Raw genomic sequence first — 12,204 nt, forward strand, 5'->3', positions numbered from 1 at the left:
ATCACCCAGAGTCTCTATATTGTCTACAGGACAGTAAGATTAGCAATCCTTACACCATTCACATCCTTTGACATCTCTATCACACTCTTGGGGTGTGTGTGTCATTTTGGCTATAAATAGCAAAACAGTTATGGCAGTATTTTAATCCTGAGTATAGGTTAATAATTAATATTATTCTAGACAGAAAGATACACAGCTGCTTTTCTGGCCCAGAGACGTGTCAGTCCTGCTGGAAAAACTAACCTTTTTACTTATTTTAGTTTGTTTATAAACCTCAAAAAGTCCTCAAGGCAATTAGGTAAGTTCAGCCCCAGATGTTTGTAGAAAAACCATTTAGGGTACAGCAGGTCTCCTCAGAAGGAAGTTCCTTTATTCAGTGGGTTTTACTCCCAGGAAAGTGTTCTTGGGATTGCAGCCTTAAAGAGTCCTGATCTGCAAAACTACAGTGCAGGAAAGCCTAAAGGAATCTACTTTGCTTGCTATACAAGTGTTCTGTTACCAAGCGTTCAACCCTTAGCCAAACTGACCTACTGAACAGATACAACAGAAAGCTCTTTGCCTGCTGCACCAGATTCCAAGGGCTAAACATAGCTGAGAGTTTTGGCTCTGCCCTTGAGGGATGGAGTTTCAAGGTCACAAGCTGCATTGCACAAAGGTCATGTTGCAGCTACCATGTTTAGAGGGGGGGGGGGTAGACATGTCTATGGGCAGCTCACGTTCCACAGTACTCAAGTTCAAATCTTGCACTGCAGAGCCTTGCAGAGATACTTTTTAAAAAAGTTAGACCAAGTGGTTTCAAATTAAAAATGGGTAAGTGAAAAAGTTGGAATTGATCCGTAACAGACATTGGTGTAGCGCACAGAAGTTCCCTTCAATAGAAAAGTGATGTGTGAGGGTGGAATTAAATAGACAAATTGCAACCAAAACTGGCAGTCACGCATCAAGTTTTTCCCCCTTTCCTAAAACCGCATACCCAGATTATGCATTCCCCACCCTCATACTACATTACATGGAAAAACAGTAGAATGCAAAGTAGCTATATTGAGGCATTTGAACAAGCCTTAATTTATAACAAGAAGCCAGGAATTCCACAGTCTTGTGCCACTGCAAGACATCATCACACAGAGAGTGAATGCTTGGAGCAAACTGCTGAATCTGCTGGGTCTGTAAAGTCTGCTGTTAGGTCTGTGGTTTGATCTTAGCTACAGAGTAAGATTACAAAACACGCTTTGCCACCTTCAAACACTACTAAAAACTGCAGTTACTTCCAACGCAGAACGGCTTCTGTCTCCACCTGTTAAACGGAGGAGAACCCCAGGGTTTCCTGGATCATTCATATGCATGAACAAATGGAGATTCTTGACATCTGAATGCACCCCAATATATTGCATTAGCCATTACAGAGTGAGACGTGAGACCAGAAGCTGCCCCCACCCTCCATACTTTGATCTGTCCTAGGAGCTGGAGAGTTGATGCAATTGTATGCAGTTAACCCCATGCAGTGCAACAGTGCAACCCCATGCCGAGTTAATCCGAGCTAAGCCCATCTGAAACAACTGGGACAAACCCTCTGCATTCGACTGTACAGTAAGTTGCACACAATTCAAAACCAATGACCGAATGAGGACCCACTGATGGCAGAACAAATCAGCTTTCCACCTTGCTTGTACTGACTCTTGCGCTTTGCTGCTATTCAAAACTAAACCCAACAGAGCATGTTACCGGAAAAGACTGCCCCGCCGAAGAAATGCTGGTGTCTGCCAGGAAAGAGGAGACATTTTCATTAGGTTGTGATGGGAGGAGAAGAGGGAATGGCAGGCTGTGAAACCACCAGAAGAATATTTGCTTTATTTACCATATAGCAAGAACAATGTTTAGTATCTTTGATGATGCTCCATAAGCTTCCTGACTGCAAATGGTCCCCATGGTATTCAGAGCAAAACTAAACGGGGCGGGGGGGGGGGGATGCACACTGATGGCTGTTGCCACTTTAGCTGGACGATAACTGAAATTTGCCATTTAAGCTTTATTTCTCAGCAGTCCAATGACCCAGTGGTCTTGGACAACCTTACAAAGACCACCTTCTATTTCCATCTTCACATAAAACCGCAGCTGCGAGAAAGCCATGTAAGCAAATTAATGACAAGGGGAGAGTCACTCTGAGCAGCTCAACAGCATCACCTGCTCATCTAGCAGGCGGCAACTGAATAGTGAATGGCACCATTTAAAGACTCAGCCTAGGTATAGTAAAGCCTCTCTCATTAGGCACCCTCAGGTTCTAGCATTGCAAGGATTCACTCTTCAGCAGCAAGGCAGGTGAGCTGCTACAAGAACTTTAAGCTTACTTTAATATTTCAGCAGTGCTAATACAGGGAACTTTTTTTTTTAAAGCATGCAAAGCAAGGGCTTCTCCTGACTATTTGACAACATTATGAAATGCCAATCAGGAAAGCAACAGCCCCAAGCACAACTTCCCTCATTTCAGTCCAGGGCAAGCCCTTCTTTCTAGCATGGTGTCCTCAAAATCCCATTGGCTGAAGCGTCCCCTAAAACACGCTTTTTTCAAGAGCAGCTTTGGCACCAAAAAAGCAAAAGCAAAAACTTTTTGAAATTCTCATCCTTTAATGAATGGTCAGTGAACTTCCGAGCTGGTTCTGTAGAATACAATTAAACAATATACTTAAAGGTTTTCTCAAAAAAAGGAAAGAAAAGCCCGCAACTCCCCCTGCCCCTTCCTGTGCATCATTTCTGTTCATTGACATTCCATTATCACCTTCGGCTCCCAGTGTCCCATTTCACTGCAGATTCACATCCAGGGCATAAGAAATGACTGAACATTTCCTTTGCTGCACCAATCAGTGGCATGTTATTTTTGTTTTTTGAAAGATAACAATTAGGTTAAACCAAACTGCTTCCCCAGGTGCCCACCACTTCGAGGGGGGAGAAAAATCAAATGTTAACTGTGGGAGTCTTTTTTTTTAATACGCTTGTGTGTCTTTTGTTGGTTCCTCCTTTCCCACGCTACAAAATCATACAGCATAGAGTTCATAAATCTTCTTTACACAGTACACCAGGGCAGCGAGGGCTATCGTGTTATGCAGTCTCTTTCTGTGTAGGTCATCCTTCCTCACCAGAACCACAGGAGTGGAGGAGGTGAGTGTATGCAGGGGCAGGCGAGAAAGTTTATAGGCATTATACTCCACTTGATATTTGCAGCAGGGGTCAAATTGCCAGGAGATCCCATAGAGGGTGCAGCAGGCTATGCTCAACACGCCAGCAGGCAAGGAGATGTAGTGGGAATAATCTATGGGAAGGACCAGGGGGGTGAAGAGGCAGGCAGTGCCTGCCAGCACAGCTGTCTTGTGGAGGCAGTTCCCGACAGTGATCCAGCGGGCTGTCTCGTCCCCAATGCGCGTGGGCTCAATCACGATGTATTTGTACTGGGCCTCCAAGGCCTGTTCCAGCTCATATTCAAACTGGTCCTGAGCATTCTCCCCATTGTAGATTTCATGAACTATGTAACAGTCTGTGGCAGACAAGGCGACCCTGTGGGAAGAAAGGCAGAGTTGAGTTTCCGAGATTTGCCCATCAACATTCCTCTCAGGCTAGCCTCATCTGCGTATCGCCTGTGAACTTCTTGCCATTCTATGCTGAAGAAATTGAAAGCCTGCACTCAGATAAAGATACATATACATGTGCACACGTACTCTTACTCTCACTCACACGGCACATTTTTCCATTATTCCTTTGGGCTGCAGAATTTCAAGAGTTATTTTGTGAGCTGACCTCGGGCACAAGGACAGATAAGGAGAGGAGGCCATGACAATTCAGAACAGATGCAGAGGACTTAGAGCGCGGAAACCACTCTCTTGACTACAGGAAGCTCTATTCAATATTCTTGTATCTCCAAACTTATGTGCATCACACACACAGTTTCAAACTTTCTTCTTCAACCCTATGGACTATTTAAGACAGAAAGGTGAGAGTTCCAAAAAGCAACAAATACTTGATTGGCACAGAGGGTAGTATACATCCAAAAACCAGAGAGCTAGATCACCCTCTCTTTCCGTCAGCTAATCTGTCTTTTACTAACATTTTACTTTTCCCCCTTGGGACTCAGGGAATCTCAATGCAAAATGATTTGGAAGTAATTTTAAGATATGGAACAAGCTAAACCTCGGGATCCATGTCACTGACATTACTCTGGAAAGGTGGGACCAGAGATGTTTTTAGAGGTATCCATTGATGACAAACGGAGCAAGTTTCTCTCCTCTTCCTCCAGTGAGATTGGGGGGGGGGGGGGTAATTCAACTGAAAACCAGCAGCTAATGGAATCTCTCACAAAGGCCCTCTGAAACCCTGCGAGAGTGCTGAAGCCCTGCCAGCATTATGCCTGGGATGCAGGGAGTGACGATAATCAATTTAGCACTTTTTAAACTCGCTGTGTCAGGGGAGAGCTTTATCCAGAGCCCGAGCAACGCTGCAGACTACCTTTGTTACTAGCAGGATGGTACAAAGCTTCAGACCAGCTGTTTGGTCCCCACATTCATTTTCTAGACCTTTTCATCTAAAAAAACAAAGGGAAGCTTTGTGTTGCATGGAGTTTTGTTTAGTGTCTGTCTGGAATAATATTTGTTTGCATCAATGACGTTCAGTGGGAGAATGCAAACTTTAGTGGTGTGGCAAGAAAGAAAAAAAATTCTGTGCCTAAGCAAAGGCAAAAACAAGGATCTTGAGACATGTCTGGAGAAATCCATGGATACTACTCATTGCCATGTGACTACCTCATTAGCAATTTTTAAAACAATGCGCTTACCATACGATGTACCCCAAGATTGCTGAAGAACTTCCATACTTTGCAGAAAGTAGAATTTTGGTACACAACTAGCACAAGACAGCCAGATTATTAGATAAGGATGAAAATCAACTTTTTTGATGTACAGCAGTAAAACCTAAAGCACTGTACAATGCTAGGCTGTGAGGACTCTGTTGCCCTTTCACATTCTCAAGGCAGCGGGGGGTGGGGAGGACGGGAGGCATGGCAGCCAAGAATCTATGACTGAAGATCCCAGATTTACTTGTGTGTGTGTGTGTGCGCGCGCGCGCGTGCGCGCGCGCGCTGTGTGCATACAAATACATATATGGAACATACACACAGATAACCAGAATAGTTCCAAAAAACCAGGAAAAACTGATAATGATACACAGAATCTCAATTATTTTCCCAACCTGTGTGCACATAACTGCACACCTGTATGTTAAGGCTGCAAGCCTTAATTGGCCAAGCAATCCACAGGAGTCAATTCTAAATAAGCGGTGTCACTAGCAGAAAACGTGTTTATGAACCAAGACTGCCTAAGTGTGCTAGTGTAACCAAAAATGAAAAAGGGAAATATTAACAATAGTTTTGCCACCAAACAATAAGTCTCAGCATCTGCTTAGGGTGCAATTTTTTACTTCCCTCAGTATCTCAAAAAGCCCCCTATATTGGGGTGTTAATGTGCAAAAGTATTTACATTTAATCCACTGAGCAGTTAAAAAGCAACCACCTAAAGTTTATTTAATTGGCCAGCAGCACTAATACATATATGCACACACCATGGTCTAGCAATACACAAACGCACAAGTATTGTGAAAACTTTATGGATGAACCACTTTCAAGTGGAGGAAATTGGAGCCAGTTCTCTTTTCATTAAAAGGGAGATTTTAAAAGACCATGGATATATGGGGGGTGCCTTCTAACACTACTGAAAAGGAGATTTTTTTTTACTGCATTTATACTGTCTTTCTCCCCAGTGGAGATCTAAAGTAGCTTACATTGTCCTCCTCACCCTCCATTTTATCCTCTCAATCCTGTGGTGTAGATTAGTCTGAGACTGTGTGTGACTGGCCCAAGGTCAGCCAGCATGCTGCCATGGCAGAGTGGGGGATTTGAAGCTGTGTCCCCCAGACCCTAGTCCCACACTGACTGCTACACCACACTGTCTTGCAATTTGGAAATATAACAGGGCACATGAATCACATGAGCTTTAGCATTAAATATTAACAGACCCCACCACCACCACCACCACCACCACATTTGCCTCACCTTGCCTGAAATCCAAGTTATAACCAAACTTTATTGAGACCAGCCAAACATACCCATATTTTAAATAGTCTAACCTTCTTGAATAAAGAGCCAGCAGAAACTCTAATTTGTCTCAATGCAAGTCATAACTGAAGAATGCCATATTATCAGACACACTGGCGGCTTCCACACACATTGGATAATCCACTCTCACTACTCTTTAGTGAACATTTGGAACTGCTTTTCCACATGTGGAACAAAAAATCCATTTCCAAAATATTGCTAATGTGCATTGAAAGTGCATTATTCGATGGGTGGGAACTGTAGATCAGAGCCAAGAGCAGCAAAAAGTTTCCCCAGAGCATCTCTCCATGGTCAAGCCACTAATATCCAACCCTTGATTCAAATATTCAGAATAAATCATGGAGCAAACAACTGCCAACAGGTACAGGCATAGGTTTCTCACTCCACATGAAAGGCCGCAAGTTCAGACCTGAATAAAAGTTAACTTCCAACAATCAGGAAGTTTGCCCAATTTGAAAACTCATATGGTGGATTAAGGGAATAGCATTTCATACAAGGAAATCAACATAGGCCAAATCTTTGTGACAGTACTCTGCTTGAGTATTATCCTGCTATTTCTTTTACTAACAGAGCAAGGATCAACATTTTTGGCCAGTCTGTAAAAGCACATTAAACTTAAAGAGAAGATATGGCCATAGCCCATATTTTAGTGACTGCATCAGAAACCAATGAGGAGGACACTCCTTTTGGGGTGGGGGAAGCTGAACATACTTAGTATTTAGTATTTATATAGCATTCTTGAATGTTCAAAATGTTCAAAGCATTTCATGCACTTACAACAACCCTATAAAGTAAGTCACATCAAGAATGGCGGAGTTAAGGATCAAAAGGTAATGAGTAAGGTCAACTGGCAAGTTCACGGCTAAAAGGAAACTTGAACCAGAGACTCGCTCCCCTAATTCATGGCTCAGGCTCTTAGACCCCTAACCTTCGCTCACTCTCATGGATGTTGAAAATGGTTCAGGAAACAGCACTTCCGGTTCAGTGAAGAGTTTGCCAGCCAATGATGAAATGCAAGACCCACAGAAGTGCCTAAAATACTTGCAGATTGCAGTCCAGCAATTCAAAGACAGCCCTTGTTGTACTGGTCTTCCTGTGAAGTCCAAGTCAGCTCTAACAGATGACATTCTGTTCTTTAAGCGCTCAGTCAATCTGCAGAAACCCACATAGGAACATACATTGAGCCACCAATTCCCTGCATGTGTCTCACTGAGAATCTTGAAAAGAGAATCACATCCCATGTAAAGAGATCCCTTCCTTCATCACTCAAGCCCTCCTTTATATCAGATGTATCAATTTCATCTAGGTCTATAAAACTAATAGAGGCCCAAGACTTTTCAGATCAATTATGCTAGCAAAAGTAGGGCTGGCCCTGTGATGGAATTGGAATTCTTCCAATGCCCTAAATAAAATGTGGTTTGGTTTTAGCATGCTTATTTTGACTTGTATTGGGCAAAGGCATTTTAACAGTCCCAACAGCAACTAACACTCAAACCCTGATCACTTGCATCAGCTAGTTCTGTTTCAGATAGGTGACTACAATACCCCTTTTCACTTTCATCAGGGAACCTTCAGTTCCATGAAATATTTGATTACAGGCAGATGTCAAGCAATCTGAATCGCTAACAGACCAGCATCCCAACTTATTTGGAGATACCAGTCATATTAAATTTTACCAGATTTTATACTATGTTTTGCTCATTTTTTTATTCCCTAGACCCTAAATGTCTCGTATCAGAAAAAGCACCTTTGTGATGTTCTGCACACCAGCATTACACAATGTCTTTCAAAAGCTCTCTGTTGGTGAGAAATCTGGCTCATTGTAATGGGAATCTGGTAACCTATCAGAGAATGAAAGGAACTGCATCTACCAGGCAAGATGCACAAACTGTGGTTATTTGATGAGTATCAAATCTGTTCTTTAACCAAGCTGCATACCTGGCAGCCAACACTATGCAGCAGTTGCTGGGAAGAGTACAACCCAAAGCCCCAAACAATCATTTCCAGCTTCCCATTAGGGAGAAACCATAACACATCACTCCAAAGGAGATTTTCAGTCAGGAAGATCTGAACACACCCCATTGCTGGGTCAGCTGCACGGAAGCAGTAGTTAGAGCTACTCCCATTCCCCCTGTTGTGCTTAGGAAAACAAAGGTAATACTTAATGCCTATTATATGCCCCAGTCATTAGATAGCATACATTGTATTACAAACACCTATTTCCAGAGCTGATGCTTCCCTCTTGTAAAAGGTAACCATGGCCTGCTGCTTTAACTCTGGTTAAGATCTACCTAAAAAGCAGTGGAAATTAAGTCTTTGCTGTCATTGGAAATAATACAGCAATAAAAATTACAGAAGCTTCTCAGAAACTCTGAATAGGGGAGCAGCAGTAAAATTAAAAGCAAACTAAACTGCAGTTACCCAATAAAAATGTTGGTTTCGGACCTACCAATATTTTCGAACCCGTAACATGTAATAGAAGGTGTACAACTTTACGGCAAGAACTTCAGAATTAAACCCAAAAAAGTTTTAAGATCAATCAAGTCACCAAGGGGAGAGGGCAAGGATACGATACCTTAACAGAATTCTGCAAATAAGTAAGTTGTCCCTTCTTATTCCACTTTCTATGGAATGAAAATGAAGGGTGACGGCTTAACACATGGAAGTGCCAAAGGCAGCCAGGCTCTTTCAGTTCCATCTCCACCCCTTCCAAATCCAGAACAATGCATCAACCCCCTAAAAACACAAGTCACTCAACCAGCACTAACAGCTGAGCACAAAGAGGTCACTTTGGGGAGTATTTACAGCCTTCGAAAATAGATCAGAAGAACATCCAAGAACATTTTGCAAACGACAGCTCTTACCACCTCTTGGTCTAACAACATCTGGGAACAGCAAAATCCTCCTCTAAGTAAAGGTCTGGCTTTCAAATTGACCTTCCCTCACCCTCCCTCCCCATTCCAGTGGGAAAACTCATCCCCAGTCGAGTAGTTCGCAATCTCTGCTCCCAGAACAGTGATGCAGCTGGACTCTGCCCTGCACTGGCTGGACACAAGCTTCTCATCGGTGCCTTCAAGGCAAACACCGGCCCCTAGGTCACTACCATCTCTCCCTTGACCTTCCTTTTCTGTGCCTGCAAGCCCATAACCTTTTCCCATCTCCACATCCTGAAACTCTATCTTAATCCCCATTCAGTGTCCCCAAACCACCTCCTCCTGCCTCAGCCCATTACTACTGGCCTCCTGGCTCCCCTCTACCCACTTCACACCTCCATCCCACTTAATGCCCTTGGGTAGTACTTGAGATATTTTCTCTTACTTCACTTATGCTCCACCTTTCTCCCCAACGGGGACCCCCAAAGCAGCTTTACCCAGCTCCTACACACATATCCCAAACCCCTGACCTGCATTCCCGCTGCTTCACCTCCTGCCAATCTTTGAATAGTATTTGGTACAAATCCATCACCCTACACCTCCCAAAGCTTTACAACTCCAAATTGTGTCCTTATTTTCTCTCCCCACAACCTCTTGTCATACCTCTAGAGTCGTCTTCTCACAGACAGACGCACACAGAGGCTAGATCTTAACTCAGAGCTAACCAACTTCCTGCTGCCAGATCTCTCCAAAGTTCCTCCCTCCACACCCCCATTATCCCCTCCAGGCCTCGCCTCAACAATCCTGCTCTCCCCCGCCTAGATTTCAACGCAGCACCAGCCGACTCCTTGTGTCCCCAAGATTTGCAGCCCGCCCCCTCCAAAAACCCTCCTAAAGTTGTCACTCTTCACGCTCTCCCCCGCCCAGGAAGCCTTAAGACAGCCCCCAGCTCAAGGATGCCCCCTGACGCCCCTTGACACCGCCTGAGGGAAAGAAAGGAAGGGGGGAGAGAGAGGCCCCTTTGTGTCCCGCCCCCCGGCCTGGCTCCCAGCCGCCCCCTGAAACGGCTCGGACAAGGGCTTGGGAAAAGGAGGGGAAGGCCGAGCTCTGGCCGGCCCTGCCTGCTCACCTCTCCCTGCCGCCTCCGCTGGAGCTGCTGGGCCCCGCGCGCCTCCTTCCCCAGGCCGCCATCTTGGAGAGACTCGCTTCGCAAATGTCTCCGCCAAAAGTGGCGAGGGGGGGCAGGGGGTGGGGTGGGAGAAAGGCTGCGAGGAGAGGGATTGGGAAACCCCGCGGCCTGACGGGAAAGGTAGTCCTGGGGCGGGAAGGCCGACACGGAAATCGGAACGGGAAGGTTCCCGCGCCGAGCTCAAACCACAAGTCCCAGAGTGCTCTGCGGGGGAGGGCGTCCAGGCGAGCGCTCCCACCCTCTCCTACCGTTCTCCTGCTCCCTTATGGGAAATGAAGTCTTAATGGAGGTCGAAGTAGGGGGCGAAGGGAAGAAAAGACTACAATTCCCAGAAAGTGCAAACGCCATGCGGAGCCTTTTGTGGGACACACGGATGGTGGAGTTGGCGCAAAGAAACAGATTTAATCCCGCCCCTCTTCATCGACACTAACCAATCACGACCCGTGCCCCGTGGAACAGTCTGTCCCACCTCCACCAGAGAATCGCTTTTTGCAGCTTCCCTGCTGTGCAGTGTCTGCTTGGGAGGCGGGACGGCATGGGGGGCTTTACTGCTAAGTTCCTACGATTGCAACTTTTGAAAAAGACCTTGAATTTCCTCTGCAGTCGCTTCTCACTTGATTGCAGTGGACGGAGCTTGACTTCTAGGGAAAACAGCCTCCCTGAGCTAAGGTCATTGAGGTCACACTCCAGAGTCTCCTTTTGGAGTCAGACCCTGTCAGTTCCCCCGCAGAGGGATTCGCTGCTAACTAACCCACCTTCCCGTCGCTTTTTTCACATTGCTGCATCCCAATTGCATTATTTATTGGGTGTCTTGGCCGTTGATCGGATTGACTTACGCTGTGTAATGAGCCTTAAGTCTCAGAAACGCAGACTGTAAGAAACATAAGGGAGCAATCTTAAGTAGGTCTACTCAGAAGCAAATCCCATATTAACCCAGTGGGGCTTACTGTCAGGAAAGCGCCCTCTGGATTGCAGTCTAAATAAAGTTTTAGGTGGGCAGCAGTGTTGGTCTGTGTAGAGTAGCAGAATTTGGATCAAGCAGCGCCTTCAAGACCAACAAGTTCTTCAAGTTCTATAAGGGAGTTTTGACTCTGAAAGTTTATACCTTGAAAATCTTGTTGGTCTTGAAGGTGCTACTGGACTAAAATTTGATGTAAGTAAATAAATAGAGCTAGCTTTAGCATTGCATACATACATTCACCATTTTTAAAGTGTGTTTAATATTTGGGCATACTTAGGAGTGTTCTTTGTGTTCACCGTCCCAACAAACCTGACAACTAAATGAAAGATACCCCCATTTTACTGGCAAGAAAGCAAAGCCTGAAAGATACACACACACCCCAATGTGATGTGCCTTAATTTATTCTCCAGGCAGGCAAGATTGTTGCTTGAACAAGCGTTGAGTTCAGCCTGGGAAGCTGCTGCACTTGTTCAGAGAGATGCTTCCAGGAATCTGTGCACACCTGTTACCCCCACCCCTGCCCAAAGGTAAGGATTTACATAAAAGTGGTGGGGACATTCCTTACAAGCACCCATTCTAAAAACAGTTTTGTTATTCCATCTTGTATAACGTGACACACACAGGAAATTATGTCACAAACTCTGCAGCACACTTTACCATCTAATGTGTAGTTTTGTTCGAGATAAAGATTCTCTCCCTCGGAACTGCCAGTGCACTGATTAAAGATGCTTGCCCTGACTGTATGCAAAGTTAAGATGGCTTCTTCTGCACAATGTTGTGGCTGCCATCTCCTTGCAGATACTACGTAATATAGAGACAAATTTTTCATAGAGGTAACTCTTCCCAAACAGAATGTTGGCTGGATTTGCCCACATCCTCATCTCTCATCTCTCTATGCTGGCAAATCCTCAGTTATTTTTTGGAAATCTGAAATTATACTTCCTTGCTTTGAAATAAAGGCTGTCTGAAGTCACTGAGGCTGACTCTGACACCTATGACTTTTCTACTACCAGAAATTCGGAAGCATGTC

At 44.8% G+C, this 12,204-nt stretch overlaps 1 protein-coding gene across 1 annotated transcript; it reads right to left on the reverse strand.

Moving 5' to 3' along the window:
• Positions 1–2,599: 2,599 nt before the first annotated feature.
• On the reverse strand, positions 2,600–10,352 carry TMEM11 (transmembrane protein 11). The gene is made up of 2 exons (XM_054994605.1): positions 10,154–10,352; positions 2,600–3,546 (listed from the first exon to the last, which is right to left on the reverse strand). The coding sequence occupies exons 1-2, from the start codon at positions 10,213–10,215 to the stop codon at positions 3,030–3,032; spliced, it is 579 nt and encodes a 192-aa protein (XP_054850580.1). The 5' UTR covers positions 10,216–10,352; the 3' UTR covers positions 2,600–3,029.
• Between the last annotated feature and the right edge of the window lie 1,852 nt (positions 10,353–12,204).

The sequence above is a fragment of the Eublepharis macularius genome, chromosome 12, assembly GCF_028583425.1.
Source record: "Eublepharis macularius isolate TG4126 chromosome 12, MPM_Emac_v1.0, whole genome shotgun sequence".
Lineage (NCBI taxonomy): Eukaryota > Metazoa > Chordata > Lepidosauria > Squamata > Eublepharidae > Eublepharis > Eublepharis macularius.